The 17,103-nt window shown below is 37.5% G+C and overlaps 1 protein-coding gene across 9 annotated transcripts in view; it reads right to left on the bottom strand.

Annotated features, from left to right (window-relative positions):
* Window positions 1-17,103, bottom strand: part of PIGN (phosphatidylinositol glycan anchor biosynthesis class N) — a 112,668-nt gene that overhangs the window by 26,907 nt on the left and 68,658 nt on the right. For all 9 annotated transcript variants that reach the window (XR_016465033.1, XM_090137039.1, XM_031589254.2 and 6 more), the window contains 7 exons: window positions 15,985-16,096; window positions 11,555-11,663; window positions 7,724-7,826; window positions 5,412-5,514; window positions 3,330-3,416; window positions 595-650; window positions 55-130 (listed from right to left, as the gene is read on the bottom strand). Coding sequence is in view for 8 of the 9 variants with exons in the window: in XM_090137039.1 (XP_089993165.1) it covers window positions 55-130; window positions 595-650; window positions 3,330-3,416; window positions 5,412-5,514; window positions 7,724-7,826; window positions 11,555-11,663; window positions 15,985-16,096 (646 nt within the window). In the remaining variant the exon portion in view is untranslated. The remainder of the gene's footprint in view (window positions 1-54; window positions 131-594; window positions 651-3,329; window positions 3,417-5,411; window positions 5,515-7,723; window positions 7,827-11,554; window positions 11,664-15,984; window positions 16,097-17,103) is intronic.

The following is a 17,103-nucleotide window of genomic DNA, read 5'->3' as shown; positions in this document are numbered from 1 at the left end:
CATCGTTTATTAAACAATTTTTTGAGAAAATCTGACTAAGGTAGAATTACCAACCTTCAGCAGAAGCAAGCCTCCCATTATAAAGGGACTGAACACAGTTAGGAAACAATAGACAGATGCAGGATCAAAACTAGAGAAACATGAAAAAGACATTACAACATGTCTTCAAAACGGTATTTTGCATTTAAAAACATAGCATTTAGTTAATCCTGGGTATAAGCATTTTTAAACAAGGCTTCCAGATTTCTTTTCTCTTGCTCAAATATTGAATTAGCAAGGACTGTTTACACTTCACTTTTCTTTCTCTACAACTTTTTCTGCTGGTGTCTTTTGGGAAGTCATGGTGCTGATGAGCCATTAAGTTCTTTCAACTCCTTTCTACATAATAAAAATTGAGATGACCTTGTAACCAGTGTCAGCTCTTAAGGAAGAGGCTACAGAGAGCAGAAACCATATCATTTGTTATCAATATTATACAAAACATTGCTTCAATTCTGCTGCCCTAATTTTGCTGACTAAATTTATATTTGGTACGTCAACTGGAGGATGTATTTTTGTAGCCTACTGTTTCTCAAATGAACGAATACTATTTACCTGTTAATGGAAGCTATGTTTCCTGTGCCAAAAAAGGCTGTCACTATGAAGAAAACCTACATGTATTTAAGGAAAACACACCACAGAAACAGTTGCAGTAAAACAAAGCACCTTCCCCTCAATCCAATCTACTTCCCAAATCCTGTCATGAAACTCCAAGAAGCAGACCCACTATTACAGTTTTAATTGCATGAAGACAATCAAAGCATTGTCTAGCTCCACCCAAGATTTCAGGTATGATTGTGTCAAATTTTACTGACAGAAACTGCATGTGTAACATTTTAGTGGCTGTCTTAAAGTCCCCGTCAGAAACTTGGCAGCTTGTTCTCTGGATTCCTAGCAAGATAGGAACATGCCTGGACACAAACAAACACATGTTTTTGCTGACATTTTGCATCACCAAACAGAATAGATGGCTTTATTGAGGAATCAAATGCGGAAGAGGCAGTTGGCCATGAAACATGACTAAAGGTTATTATCCCTCCCATAGTTTTGTCCTCCAAAGGTTATGCTGAGCCTCTTCATTGCAACATGCGACTCCCACTGTACTCAGGAGGGGTAGGACAACTCTTGCACAATCAGTATATCCAGAAGTTTTACCAACCTACCTCTTTCATCTAGAAATGATGATTGCTGCAGCCAATTAAAGATTTTTCTACCTTTTGAGCTCGCTGGGGTCCATTATGACTCACAGTTCTTTGGTCAAAGAATGGTTTTAACTGCTTTTTCTTTCTTTCTTTTTTTTTTTTTTTCTTCATTTCATCAGGCAGAGAGTTTGTGACAATGGCTCCTGCTGCTAGAACACCCTCTGGGTCCTTCCGCTCCTGTTACAGCTACTGCATCAGATCATTTAAGTCTCTGCATAAACAGCTTGCTACCAACTATTCAGCAGAATTGTTGTGATTCTGCACACAATATTTCTGAAAGATTAGGTCAGCATAACTACAGAAATTATACCTCCCAAGTGTATCACATCATTTCAAGTTTAGTAACACAGCAGTCTAACAGCACAGCGCAAATCTGTCAGTTGAGATTTATAAGAACAACAATTCTGTAATAAAACAGAAAAAATACCAGTGGCACATAGGTCTAATCAAAATGCTAAGCATATGCAATCTGAATCTTCTTCTAGAAGATAAGGTCTCAGCGCAGGCTGACTTTTGGGCCCTGTATACAAAGCTTGAAAGATTATTTTCAAGATATACAACTCACAGTGTTGCAGATGCAACATGATTGTTCTAATAGCAACGGCCTCTAACAACACTATTTCTAACTGTTGTACATATCTAAATTTAAAACAAGCAAACATCCATGCCTTTTGAACTAGAATGTATCATACCTTTTCTCTGCAAAGGAGACTGCAAATTGTCTATTTTTTTTTCAAGCCCTGAACAGAATACATGTAAGTGTTTTCATGTAAGATGAGATTAAAGTACTACATTTAAGTGTTTGATATTATGAGATAGTATACTGAACTTTTAAAAAACAATATTTTGGGGGGGAGGGGTTGGTTAATTTTTAGGATCTGACAGCAATAATTTCACTAAAAGCTTATTTTTTATATAAAAACCAGCAAAGTAACAAATGAAATACATGAACTCACTGCAAGGTCTGATGAGCAGTGTTCCAGATATATTGCATAGAGAACACATGTTCAACACTTAGCATGCTGTCTTACCACCTTCTTTAGCACTGAACTGCCTTTTTTATGATGTGACCAGCTCACTTCCGCTTCTGCAGATTCCCAAATTCAATCAAATCAACAACACAGACTGCAATTCTGATCCACTCTATCAGATTTGGTTATTCTACAAACTATAAAGCCTGTTTTTGCTGGAAGTAATATTGAGGCAGCTCCTTCCTACCTCCATCTGTGACAACCCACCTGTGATAGAAAGTTGTATATTCCAGTCTGGCTCATTCCAGACTCTCCCACTTGCATACTCATTACCCTTTCTTCCAAGTCACTTTCACTGAACTGCAGTCCCACAGCAAAAAAGAAAAACTGTAATATTATTAAGCTTTTAGAGTACTGAAAACAAACAAACGAACAAAAAATCATCAGCAGTTGCAGTTACAATAATGCAAAATAACTGCAATGCTAATAAACAAGCAACCCTTCCTCTCAAGCACAAATCTCTTCTAGCAGCAAAATTGAGTGTATCACACATTCTTTCTAGGACAGAATCTGGCAGTATGTTTTGTTAGAGTCTGCAGGAGCTTTTCTTCTCATCTCCTCTGATTGGACATAGCCAATGCCACCTCTTAACAGTTTCTTCCTAATACACTGTCATACTCTAAAAATGACAAAACAAGAATAATTTTAATATCACTTTTTCCAATTAATTTATCAAGGCTGAATGAATTCCCTGCAGCCAAAATGTAATAAAAGACAACCAAAGTTGAGAACCAGGGTCCTTAGAATAAAGGTTAACTCAACTGCAATAGTCGTCTTTTCCAACATTAATGATTCTATGATTCTATAAGATGCCAAACTTTACAAAGTTGCCAAGAAGATGGATTTCAAGAAAGCACAGTTCATTACAGGTTTTTTGTTTGTTTGTTTGTTTGTTTTACTGCTGCATCAAAAAGCAATGTACAAGACTGACGTCTTTTGTGCAACATCAGATAAATAATCATTATTTTCTATTTCCAACCACTACCAGACTACAGTTTTTGATTGATTGAAACAAACCCATCTTTTCCTTGGAACACAGCAGCCAACAAAAGGATACAAAGAAGAAAGACCTACGGATGTCGTCTAGGTGGAGCTGTCGAAACTGAGTTATATCAGTAGCATAGGCGAAGTTGAAAACAGCAAGCTGGAAAGACAGCAGAAGAAATCAATACATAACATAGCAGATGTACTTTGACAGACCCACCATAGTTTTATTGAAATAAATGAGAAATAAGCCTAATTCCCTAGCAGTTGTTATTAGAGTGGTGTTATGATGAGGACTGCAGCCTTTCCTTTTTTTTTTCTTATTATACTTTAATGAATCTGCCAGAAAGACTCTACAAATGAGATGATGAAATGAACACAGTGGAGCTTCCACTGCTATCTACACTAAAAAAAAAAAACAACAAAAACTTCTATGCCTTAGATTTATCATATTTTTCCATCATAAATATTCTTCCTCCTACATACAATTACTTCCACTTCTCACATGAGTATGTGAAAAAAGACCCACAAAAATAAAAGACTGCAATTATCCTTAGTTGACTTACGCTGTGAATGAGAATACTAAAATATTCTCCATCTCCTTTAGTTCTCATCACAATATCACCTGACCTAAAGAGAAGCATCTTAATAAAGTTTTAGAAGCCAGTGAACTCCTTTTCATTAGGGAAAAGAAAAAAAATTCAAATAACAAACTTTCAATACTGTCAACATTTTAATTAAAATTAATCTCACATCAGAAAGCTGAGTTGGATTCTCAAGCACAAGATTTATTTTGACTAAGTATTAACAAGCATCTGAGAGATATTTTTTGTAATCTAAAAGTGGGAACCAGGAGAGAGCATTATTGTTCCTTTCACTTGGAACCAGAAGTCAGATGACATACAGATAGCGACAATATAAACACTAATTACAGCTCACTTACATTCTTTTCATTTGCATTTGATTAATGAAGTGATCATCATTGTTCTAGTCTTCTATGCAATACATTGCTTTAATCGAATTTTACTTAAAAAGAAAAACAACTAGAAGATCGGAACACTGTCAGGCAGGTAAGCACCACAGATTCTGATTCTTAGCAATTCAGATGCTACAAAACATCCTCACATAAAATATCTCAAGTATACACAGTAAAAATGAAAAGCAATTCCCATTTTCATTTCTTAAATCCAGCCTTAAATTGATAAATTCCATTCCCTCTCAAGCTTTAAAATCATCTCCCCTGTGGAAGAAAAACATCACAGCATTCGTGAGATCCACTCTGGTGACTGCTTTGGTATGAAAGACGTGTATCACCACTCTAACAATTGACTCTGGCCATTCCCATGCATTCTTACCCAGATTCTCCATGACCAGCACCAAGGAGGGCACATGGAAGAAGTAGGGAAGAACCATGTTGCATATCTGCCTGGCTTCGAGCACACAGACAGCTCTGCAACAGGCACTTTGGCCCTAAACTAATGGCATAGCCACAGCTTGCTAAAACCTTGACCTACTCTAAAAGTAGCATTGTAAGCAGCTTAGGCTTTGAAAATAGCTTCAAAAATTTTAGGGTGAAAGAAGTTACACTGACATCTATTACAGAATTCTTTTTCCAGGCAAATCCAAGAACGTTTGAGTTCCTATTTAGTCTCCAGTTCACTGTCTGGCTAATCAAAAATAAAGGGCCTTTCTTGATGAAAGTGGCAAGACAATGTCAAACAAGCTTTCTTGCATTTCCCATGGCTCATTTCAGAAATGAAAATACTTCTTTTCAGTCTCTTACGTGGACACTCGCTTCTGCCATTAGAATAAAGAAAGTACAGTGACACTGTACTTGATCTGAAGAGTTACTGGACCTTACTCTGAATTAGCGTTACAGAAGAGAGTGTTAGTGTCTAAGAAGAGAGCTTTGTATTTGGCAGAACATACTGCTAAATCAAAATGATTTCCTGCATTCCTAGAACTAGCTCTGATGTGAAACATCTTCTACAAGGTCACATTCCCATTTCATGAGACAGCTGTTACTGGCCTCCCAAGTTCCAAAGAAGAAAACGCAAAGTCTTGCTCTATGAAAATCACCCAGAACATTAATTGCACCTAAAGAAAAAAGATGCTTCTGATAATTCAAACTGATACAGCTATCTGGAGCTGTTACCTTTGGTTTGAGTGAAAGACCATAGTGCTGCAATGCTTCTTGTTCCATCTGTATCCACATCAACATCAAACCAGAGAGCACCAGTGGAAATAGAGCTTCATATCTGATTAGCAACATAATAATCACAGTAAGGGCAGTCACTAGCAACCATTTAACATCAAACACCGTCATATTTATTTTATTTTTCTTTACCCAAATCACACACGGAAGCCACAACAGCACTCTCCCTGCTACCATTTCTGAGGAGTATCCACAGCTGGTTGGTGAAGTTTTAAAGCCACACAACAATTAAATTGTACAAGTAGGACAGGCAGAATGCTTCAGCTTTGCTCAGTTGTGTTTTGCATCCATTTCTTTATCTGATTGTTGCCACAAAATTGGCTGAATTCCCACTGGTATGATTAATAAAACTGATCCAAATAAAATTTAAAAAGAAACAGAAAAAAAAAGTCACATCCAGCACTTGTTTTCTTGAAAACTGAAAGCATTACAGTAAGACTTATTGATAACTGAGTAGGTTCAGACCAACTTAGCATCTAGGAAGTGTGTTTCTTTAGGATCTAATCACACCTCATACTGGTGACTTCAATCCAGTTTCCAGGAAAAAGGCAATAGTGTGATAAAAAGAACATTCCATTTTATTGAACTCAAATGTCTTTTTTGTTTCCTACATATCAATCTATTCCAGCAGCAACATCCATTCCAACAAGTGTTAAGTCATACTCTAATCAAGGCAGCTCAGCTATTCTAGCAGCTAGACCTCTTGTCTCAGCATTGCTGGCTTCTACAGCAAACTATGAATGTATTAATCTGAGAAATTAAAACACCCTGATAACGTGGGGGTATAGACTTGTGTCAGAAAACCTTGCTTTTCCCTGCCTTCTATGTTCCAGGTGCACTTCACAGTGCTTCTTGTTTTTTTTTTTCTTTCAGATAAAATTCTAAAACCAACAGTGACTGTGACCCCAATACTGACAAGACTACTAACTTGTCTAAAATTAAGAAAAAGATTGCATTTAATCCTGATATAGTCTCTGATTCCCTGATAGTGTAGCTACAGACTGCTTTCAAACTGGAACAAAATGTTTTGGACTTTTCTGTTTTAATTATACAAATGACAAGCAATTAAGAAATGTGAAAATGACAATTCTTGGGTTGTCAGCAGCAAAAGTACCTGCAAGCCTCACAATTGTCTATGCTTGCCTGCAAACTGAATGTCTTCAACTGAGTGAGTGACAACTTGTAAGCAGCTATGCTCTGCAGCTAGCTTCAATACTTCTACCCAGCTACAGCTAGAAAGGTGCTGGAATATTAACAGAGCATTGAGGAGACAAATGCAGAACCTGGATTTTGTTGCAATTCTTTTTTTTTTTTTTTTTTTTTAATTTTCTGAATTTGTTGGTCTGTGTGAACACTGTAGGAAGGCATTAGAGAGCAGTCAGCATTTAAGTGGTTTGGTGCAAAGCCATGACATAAAAAGGGAAGTTGCCACTCTTATGAAAAACAACATTCAGGCTTTATCCAGCAGCCAGGACAAGTTAAGAAAGTCAAGTGCAAGAGTGTGTGCAGTGACAGAAGTAAGCCTGGAATCACAACTATAATGGTGAACTGGGAGGAAGGGAAAAGTGGGAGACAAAAATTAGAAAGATGCAAGATATATTATTCCACTTAATTTCCCAGTATAATTACATCCAGAGGATAAATGAGAGGGGAGGTGAAAGGGATGGTTCCAACATCCCCCGCTAGTCGTGCTTTTAAGAGCTACTGCGTGGACAAAAAGCCAGTTAGCTGACATGGAGTTTTCTTCACTTAAACCTCCAGAGGGTAGTCTTTTGCCCAAGAGAGGAGCAAGCTCTGCTCTTTCTGGGAGCCTAGCACCCTTTTGAAAAAAGTTACTTCCATGACTTTCCATACTTCACTTATTTTAGGGCTACTTGTTTCCCATCACATCTCCTTTACTTTTTTCACTTTCTTTCTGAACAGAAAAGCATGTACTAAACAACAGAAGATGTAAACTAAAGCAGATTTTCTTATTTTAGCGCAAGACTGTTTGAATATGCATCCTTTCAGTCTCTGTTTGGTCTAGCTGAAAGGAATGTCAACAAAACAGAGAGCTTATGATAAATACAAAGAGAACTGCAGAAGTTCCCCTGAAATATTCTTCAGGGAACTGAAAAAGAAATACACCGTGAGATTAGAGCTGGAAGCAAGTGTCACATCTTTAAAGAAATGCTCGTGAGATTCAGCAGACAATTTCACATTTAGCCCCTGATTTTCATATGCAAGAACAAAACAAATAGAGTAAGAAATACCCTGTGCTGAGGAGCAGGTAGGTGGCCATCAGTGAAAGCAGTATGCTGAACAGTCGCTGGAAGAGCAACGTGGGACTCAGTAATGGCAACGCAGAGGAAGAAGCTGCAATAAAGGAAGACCTGTCAGTCATTGCATGCAGAACATTTCCTCCTCAGTAACAAGATAACATTCTTCAAGTCTTGACAGCTTTATGTACAAAAATTCTATATTGGTCATACATGCCCTACTTATTCTGAAAAGTTACTTTTGCTGAAGAAAGCCTGAATTTTGGCTTTTTTTCTTTTTTCATTAACCCTTCCCCAGGGCTCATGGAAAGTGAGAAGAACAGAAAAATGAAAACAAGCTACTGGAAGAGAGCGAGGAAAAAGGAAGAAAAGTAAAGGAAAAGTATCCAGGTGCTTGAAGTCAGGAAAGGAAGAAGGTAAAGAATTGTTCTGATTTGGCCATTTTAAACCTGTGGGTTTTGTTTGTTTGTTTGCTTGTTTTTAAAAATGAAATTTTTATGTAATATAATATACATATACTATATAATATATAGTATATAAAGACAAACAGCGTTGGTATGATTCTTCACTGTAAGAAGGTCCACTCACTATCCAATAACACTCAAAGGTTGCTTCAGCATTAAGTCATAATTACTTATTCTATTAAGGAACAGAAATCAAACTATAATATACAGCAAGTACATCTGGTTTGTTCTGCTTATTGTCACAGTATCTATGTAACGTATCTATGAAAGAGTAATAAGGCAGTTTCTGCAACCTTCATTTAATTTCCTGGCTTTTAGCCTTGGCCACTGCTACAATTACAGAATAAGGGACTTCATCTCAACAGTGCTTCAGCCTTCTAGCATCACTTGTAGCTTTCCGTGCTTAGAGAAGGCCCAGCTTAAGGAGGAACTCCAGGGACACTCACTGCAAGCCAGAGTAGCTGGAAAGAAATTCAGTGTGGCAACTAGACTCTTGTGAATGACGCTCAATGCATCAGATGTGCATCGCTCTCTGTATACAATCACAGATGAAAACAGATGTTTGTGTAGCAGATGATAATTAGCCTTTCCAACTTTGATATGACACATGAAATATTAACCATCAAAAGACTTGCACATTTCTGGCTGACCTATAAAGTCTCAGTACGCATTCCTTGTACAATTATAATGTGAAATTCCCCAAAACTTGGCTAGATGCTATGGTATGCTGATGAAAACTTTAAAACATAACGTATATTGATTTAGAAACATTTTGTAACACTAAAAAGAAGGTTCTGAAGAACATGGAAGTAGCTGGAATCACTCTGTGCCTCCTGGGTTTACCTCTGTATGTTTGTGGTTACCATACAGAGACTGCAACAACCATACAGCCTAACAGCTGAAGCCAGCAGGTCCTTTTTTCAGGCTCGTAGGCACACACATGAATAATTTGCCTGATTCCTCCCAAAGCAGTCTTTCTTTAAAATTTTAATTTAGGTCTAAAATTATTATTTTTTAAAATATGGTAGGTTTCATATTCATCAGAATGGCTATCTGAAGAGGAGATAACAATTTGTTAGAAAATCTCAGAAATATCTAGCTTATCATTATCATGAATAAATACAATAACTGTATTTCTGGTTGTATAAATAGAGAGGGGCAAAATGACAGCTTAATAAGCAACAGTACTGTTCTTCCACAAGTAAGCCAAAAGATGAATAGACATTTGACCATTTATGGTGTCACCAATCTTGGGAAAGCTACAGTAGATCTTGGTGCCTTATTTCTCATTATAGAATTGTAGAATCATAGAATCCCAAGGTTGGAAATGACTGTCAAGATCATCTAGTCCAACCGTCCTCCCACTACCACTGCTACCACAAGCACTAAACCAAACCTCACAGCTCCTCATCCAGACGCCTCTTGAACACTGCTAGGGACGGCGACTCCACCACCTCCCTGGGCAGCCATTCCAGTGCCGGACCACTCTCTGAAAGAAAAAGTTCTTCCTTATGTCTAACCTAAACCTCCTCTGGTACAACTTGCAGCCTTTTTCTCAGGTCCTGTTTGATACTTGGTGGAGAGGCCAAACCCCTCCTCATCACAACCTCCCTTCAGGAAGTTGTAGAATGCAATAAGGTCTCCTCTGAGCCTCCTTTTCTCCAGATAAACAATCCCAGCTCCCTCAGCCACTCCTCATAAGACCTGTGCTCCAGACCCCTCACCAGTTTCGTTGCCCTTTTCTGGGCACGCTCCAGGGCCTCAATGTCTTTCTCATAGTGAGGAGCCCAAAACTAAACACAGTACTCAAGGTGCAGCCTCACCAGTGCTGAGTACAGGGGGATGACTAACTCCCTGCTCCTGCTGGCCAAACTATTTCTAATGCAGGCATTATATCACATTTATGGTGGATGCTAATGACAAGGCAGATGCTTGTTGTGGTTATGCAACCGCTTGTTGTGCTTATGAAAGGAATCTCTCTTCACTAGGAGTACTGAGGACATTCCATCGGATGCCCTAGCTTTTTACCTGCTTAGTTTTGTGTTTAATTATGTAAAGCAACTTCAAGAAATGCATAAGGCTCCTACCTTGAATATCATATCCACTTGAAAAGATTACTTCCAGTCTGAAAAATTTTGCTAAAATATTCAATACCATCATGGCAGCAAAGAAGGTACACAGTTTACCTTATTTTAGCTTTATTTTTGTCATAGAAACACCATCATCAGCAAAGAGAATTTCTGATATACTTTTTCCTTATAACTCTAGACATCAGGATATCATTGATGTCACTGACTTTAAAACTGCAAGGAATTCGTCCATACAGAGACAAGCACTTAACTTAGTAGGCTACAAAGAAAAGGAGGATGGAAGGAAAACAAAGCTACATTACGAAGAGTATTCCCCACACAAACAGTGATCACAATCAGTTGTATCGGTCTTGAATTTGTTTGCTTAAGCAGAAGTAAGACTTCTAGAATTGACAGGATTTGATTAAGTTAAAGCAATGTCACCAGTACAGGAATATACACAATATACGTCCAGCAACTAGAGAACAAGAGTCATAATTCTTCCATTAAGCTACACCTAAAGTATAAGTCCTGACTTCTAGAAAACTATTGTTTTCAAACTTTAAAGGGTAACTTTTTGGTCTAAAACAATTCCCACATTTTGGATCAGACATGGATAAATACTGCCTAACATTTGCTAATGAAGCCATATAGAAATTATTTTACAGCTGAAATACCAAATGAATTACTTTACTTTATACCATAACCCCAGTGATAATTACATTTGCTCTGTTTAATGATCCTACCATTTTAATTTAAGAGCAGTGAAAAATCCAGACTTGTAATTTTTTTCTTTAATAATTAGCTTCTAACAGATATCAAACATCTACTAATTTTACTAGTTCATAAGCATTTTTTAAGTCAGCTCTGAAAAGCACATCCAGTAACCCAAGGGTCTCTGCTGTCAGCTGCAGCTTTAGCTTTTACTGAAATACAGCACATTCTTTTCCTCACGTCCCCATGTTTTAACTGGTTTGTTTGTAGAACACCTCAGATCACTCTTATCTGGCTTCAAGTAAACAAAAAGGCCATTTGTATTACTATAACCCTAAAAAGGACATTCAAAACAAAAGAAAAAGCTACTTGTAAACTCAGTTGTTAGTATTTTATAACAACCTTAAAAAGGAGTAAAATTTTAGAAAACTTCCCAATGTGTTTATGAGAAAAAACTTAATAAACACATTATCAAACTTTAAGAAATCCAGAAATATGTGGAACAGTAAGACGTTGATACTCAACCAACCCCTAACAATAAAATATCAGAAAACAAGTTTGGGAAGCAAAATGTTTACCTAGAGTTGTCCAACTGATAATTTGATTGAATACAGGCAATCCTTGCTTGTTTTTAAGACTGTTATGAGTACTGCTCACAACATACGTTGAAAGTGCAATATTGAACATCTAGAAAGAGGAAAAAATCAAAGAAACACACAGTTAGTCTGGAAATCTCTGCCATTCCATATTAAATGTGTAAATATGCTTTTCAGTTGCACAAATACCTCATCTGAATCAACAGAACAATGAACCCTGAGGAAGACTCTGATGCGCAAGTTGAGTATTTCTACTATTTTCTGCCCATAATGTTTTATTAAAATAAGTGCAACAGCGATAAAAGAAACCAAACAAAAAGCCAAACCGATGAAGTACACAAAGGAGTGCATGTCCTTGACTGGCAGCCATGAAGAATCAGCACAACTTCTGATTTCACTGCAGGATCAGGTACAGGGTGAAGGGAATGCGTAGTTAAGAGCTTTGCATGGGCTGCACTGTTCTTGGGAGAAGAGACAGCAGCAGCACAAAGTAGAGGTGGAGTTTAAAGGACAAAGAAGCTGCACCTTTAGCAAATTGCTCAGATGAAATAGTCTGAGCCACCTCAAGCAGAAACCTCTGCTTTGGAGAAGCAGTAAGATGGACGGGTTTTTGTTTTGGGCTCATTCAGGAGATGTCAACCAGTCATCAAGTATGCACCAAAAAAAAAAAAAAAAGGGGAGGGGAGAAAATTACCAGTCAGTTATTTTTGTAAGTAGACAATTATTCAAGAAAATGTTTGGGCCAAGTATTCAGTTATTGTCATTTGTTCACAACTTCATAATTTCACTGAAAGGCAAATCAAGCACACGCAGCACTTTGCAAATGTGCTTTAAAATGGCATTCTAAGAAGCAACTACACAATGTGTACTGCCTTCACTTTTTACCGTATGAATAGCAGCCATTTCCCATCCAGACACACTGACATCTAGCGGTACCCTGCCCAGAAGACCTGCCCGGCAGTCAGGATCCTTTTTCGGCTCAATTTCAGAGGTACTCAGTATCTGCTCGTTCTGTATAATTTCAGGGCTCAAGAATATATAAGTTGCATTTTTGTCTGACATTAATAAACTAGATCAAAGCAGTACACCTCCGAAAGCTCAGGGAATTGGCCCATGTAGACTTCTGATGCTTATTTGGGATCACTGCTGTATTGTGTCCAGATCTCACTCCCCCTTGACGTATCTTTTCAACTTCTTTTAGTGTCATCAGTTCTGGTAATCCCCTACTATTTCCTAGTCGCTGGTGAAGTCACTTTGCACTTGCAGTCATCGCCCATAGTATAACTTGTGCCTTTTAAGGTTCATGGTGATCAGAGCATGTCAGTAAACTCCATTTACTTCTGCTAGATCTATGCCAGAGTCCTGGTATCTGCTTCAGAGACTTCTGTGTTAACAGTTCAACTAACATCCAAACTGCTCTCAGTCTTCAAAGACATCTCCAGGGTTGTGGAGCAGCATGGAAGCAACTTGGATGTGTAAGCAGAGATCTCCAGCTAAGAACCTGTCTTCTTTCCCCCTTTATGCCTCCTCTGAAGTTCAGAGATTATTCCCGAACAGTCTAAGGGCTGGCCTCTGAGAAATGGTTATCTGTAGGTCTCAGCGAGAAACAGGAAATCAAGAGTGACATCAGCACCTCTTTGCCAGCAACTATCCTAAGCACCACACATAATAGCAACCCATGAAAAGAATAGTATAAGAACCAGAATCATCTGCTGGACAACTTCTGTTCTCTAACTCTACAGTTTGGATGTGAATTCCTACTGTGGCTTTAAGTAATTTAGAGCAGAAAGTTAATCAGCTGCCACCTTGGACCTACACGAAGCTCAAGTCTCCTAGGAATAACAGTTTGGTCCAGAATAAATCAGCCAGTGTTTTCAGTAGTGCAACAAAAACTGGACTTCAACTATGAAATTGCTGGCAAAGAGATAAACTCCAACGAAAAAATTAAGTCACATAGTAAATTCTTCAGCAGTCCAGTTTATGGATTATAAAAAAATAATCATTTTCACCATTTCTGAAGCCCTCTTTAAGACAGAAGTGGCATTGATCAAAAAACAATATTCTCCTTGCCACAGCAAAGAAATTCAGAAACAAAATGTTACTCCTGCTTTAATATTAAAAGAAAACCTGAAAATCACTTGGCAATTTTCAGAAAAAGTAAGGAAGTAGTTAGTATCTTCTGCCTCAAGCAAACAGTGACATATATCAAAACTGCAAATGTAGGTCTAAACATAACTGAAAATTTTGTAACCAAAAGGCAAATGTAATCATAATTAAGTTAGTTAAGCCTTTATATTTACTTCCTTCTTTATACCCTTTCACTGAAAAAAACTTTTTGATCATGATGTTTGGTTGTTGGGACAACTTGTTTCAGTAAGGCTAAGACAATGTAGGAAATCCATAATCTCTAGGTACAAAAGACAGTTAACTACTGAGTTGCCTGTAAGTGGACTCTCAAATCCATACAGGTATGCAGTTCATATTCATTTGCCAAGTTGTACGTTCTGTCCCATCCATGGAAACACCAACACAAAAATACACAGTTCAGGACTGAATCTGAGGGACTTATCTTCACTGGGGAGAGCTATATACAAGCTGTCTTTTTTTTTTTTTTTTCATACTCTGTGGGTTCCTGGTTACTTACATTTCTTTTTGACAAAAGGAGAGCAATTAATGTAATGGAGCAGACTTTGTTCTTTACCAGATATAGTATCTGCACTACTGGCTAGTTCTCAGATAGAAAAGGAAGCTCACTTGGACAAGAAAGGAGAAAGTTGTCTTTTGAAGAGGAAAGGATCCTTCAAAAAGCTTAGGTAATGCTGTGCTTCCCTCTTTCTGACTGAGATACAAAGAGAACTGAAAATGGAAACATCTTTAGTCAGATGCAATTATAAAATAACTTGTGTAGAATGACTCGGGCAAATGGAAAGAACTACTTGAGCCTTTGGAAAATATTATTTGAAAATGCATTTCATCTTAAATGAGTAGCTGCAAACATTTGAGATGAAGTGAAATGATTCAAAAGACTGTTCTTGCACACAGACACTACCAAAGGAAAAGCTTTGATAGAAGAGGAGTCAGGGGATCCTGATAAGAGAAGTTAGACCAGATCAGAATGGTTTTTTTGGCCAAATTGAGAAGAAAAGCTAGAACCACCAGCTATTCCTTCTCCATTGTTGAACCTACGAAAAAGGTTAGCAAAGTTGCTAAGGGAATCCCAAGGAATACTGTAATGATTACATGTACAGAAAGGATGCTTTGTTTTTCCTTCTACTTCAGTCAATGACTGACAGGAGGGAAGCACACAAAGAAGAAAGTACTATAGCAAAGTAAACTATCCTTTCATTCATGAGAGAAATCAAACAACCAATCTTATTTTTCAGTGTAAGCAGTAACAACGTATCAAAGGAAAGCACAACTTTCAGTGACAGCCTCCAACAAATAGATACGTGGGTGCCATAAAAATTATCCTTCAGCAACCTCTCGTCAGATGCAAAACAGGAACCTGATCATGTGTACAGACATCAGTGCCCCAGTTATCATCTGTCTTTACATACTATCTGATGAGAAGATGCCATGAGTTCAAGATGCTCCAAAATCGAATATTTTCTCCGCTCCTTCCAAAAACTCCTACTCGAAAGAAAAACTAAAGGGAAAGCAAAAGAATAATGTTGTCTAGAAAAAACACCAGTCTTCTGACAAACATTTTCCATTTGCATTCTTGACAATTCAGAGCAATCACAAATGTTTTAACTATAAAACAAGATCTTAACTGATGAACATCCATAATGCCACTGTATTGTTCTTCTCCCTCCTGGAGTCTGAATGCTCTTTCTTCCCAATCCTTTCTTCATCCAGAGTGAATGAGGAATCCCCTATTTTTCACTCCTAAGAAAGCTTTTGAAATAAAAATCTAACAGAGAGTAGTAATTAGATATCACTGCTGTAAAAATATCCACTGATTAAGGAGAAATTTGAGGAACTTTACGATCTTCTTGTAGGTTGGGAGAAAAAGGAAGATGTTTCTCCCTGAGCAAGCAGGTAAAATGTTGTCATCTAAGTATCTCAGGCCTTGCAGAATTTCCTGTCTCTGAAGTTGGCTCAAGAAGCATCTGGTATTACTCCCTGACTACAGATCTATTTCCACCTTGGAGAAGATTATCAAAATGTGTATGCACTTCTATGTACCAAAGCAAATAAATATGTACAGTATGAACTTTGGGAACACATTATTACGATATATAAAATGAATATCATGAGCATATGGTCCTCTTGAAGAGAACAGTAAAGGGGAAAATTCAACAACAATAGATTTATTCTTGAATTCCTTTGGTAGGAAAAGGTTCTTAAAGTATGCAAAAATTGCAGGTTAAAACACTAGCATTCAGAATTACTATAAAGTAGTAAGTTACCTGATAAAAATATACTTTCAGATCTTCTTTACTTTGGTATTTATTTTTACTTCTAGAAAAAGATGCCAAGGAGAAGCAAGAGATCAAAAGTGTCGTCAAACCAGCTGCTACTCTATAAAAACAGAAGAACAAGAAGAACATTGGAAATGAAACCAAAAAGTACCAAATCAGGTTTTTTCATAGATGTGTTCTTCATTAAGAGGAAATAATTTGTTGCAGTTATCAAGACAAAATACATTAAGGAAACTTTAACATTCAGTTCCTGAAAAAAAAAATCCAGAGTCACCTATGTGTTTTTCAGAAGCTAGTGGCAAAAATCACCATCATGGACACATACATGCTTTGTTACCCATCAGTTTTAGCTATTTTCAATTACCTCCATTTGTCACTTGGCCTCAGGACAGAAAGACTACTGTCCAAAATGTCCATTTGTGACTGCTCTACTCCTGGTGTTGTCTCAGACTTAACAAAAATGTACAACTATTTCATATGTAAAATCAGTCTGCTCATGCTGTATTGCAAAGGTAATTTTCATTTAATGATCTACCCAATATAGGAACACAATTGCAGGCTACTCAGTCACAGAATGGAGATTGGAAGGCACCTCTAGAGAACAATCCAGTCCAACTCAAAGTATGGTCAACTACAGCAGGCTGCTCAGGGCAACGGCCCAGTTGGGTGTTGAATATTTCCAACAATTCAAACTCCACAACCTGTCTGGGCAATCTGTTCCAGTGTTTGACTACCCTCACTGTAAAAAAGTTCTTAATGTTTAAATAGATTTTTTTTTTTTTTGGTACCTAAATTCGTGCCCATTTCTTCCTGTCTTTTAAATGGATACCATTTGATCTGATGCCAAGAATTTGAATCAGTCTTTACTTAATATTGGTCTCAGAACTCACCCTTGGTGTACACCACTACTGACCGGCCTCTAGCTGGACTCATGTCACTGACAGTAATCCTTTGAACTTCATAGTTCAGCCAGTTTACAATCCATCTCACTACCCACTGACCTAGCCTGTATATTTTTAGCATTTGTTTGAGAATCATAGAATCCTTAGAGGGAAGGGACTTTTGAAGGTCATCTAGTCCAATTCTCCTACAACAAACATGAACAGC

Source organism: Phasianus colchicus, chromosome 3 (assembly GCF_987193195.1).
Source record: "Phasianus colchicus chromosome 3, bPhaCol1.hap1.1, whole genome shotgun sequence".
NCBI lineage: Eukaryota > Metazoa > Chordata > Aves > Galliformes > Phasianidae > Phasianus > Phasianus colchicus.
The sequence above is the reverse complement of the archived record's forward strand: the minus strand, read 5'-3'. Positions and strand labels throughout refer to the sequence as shown.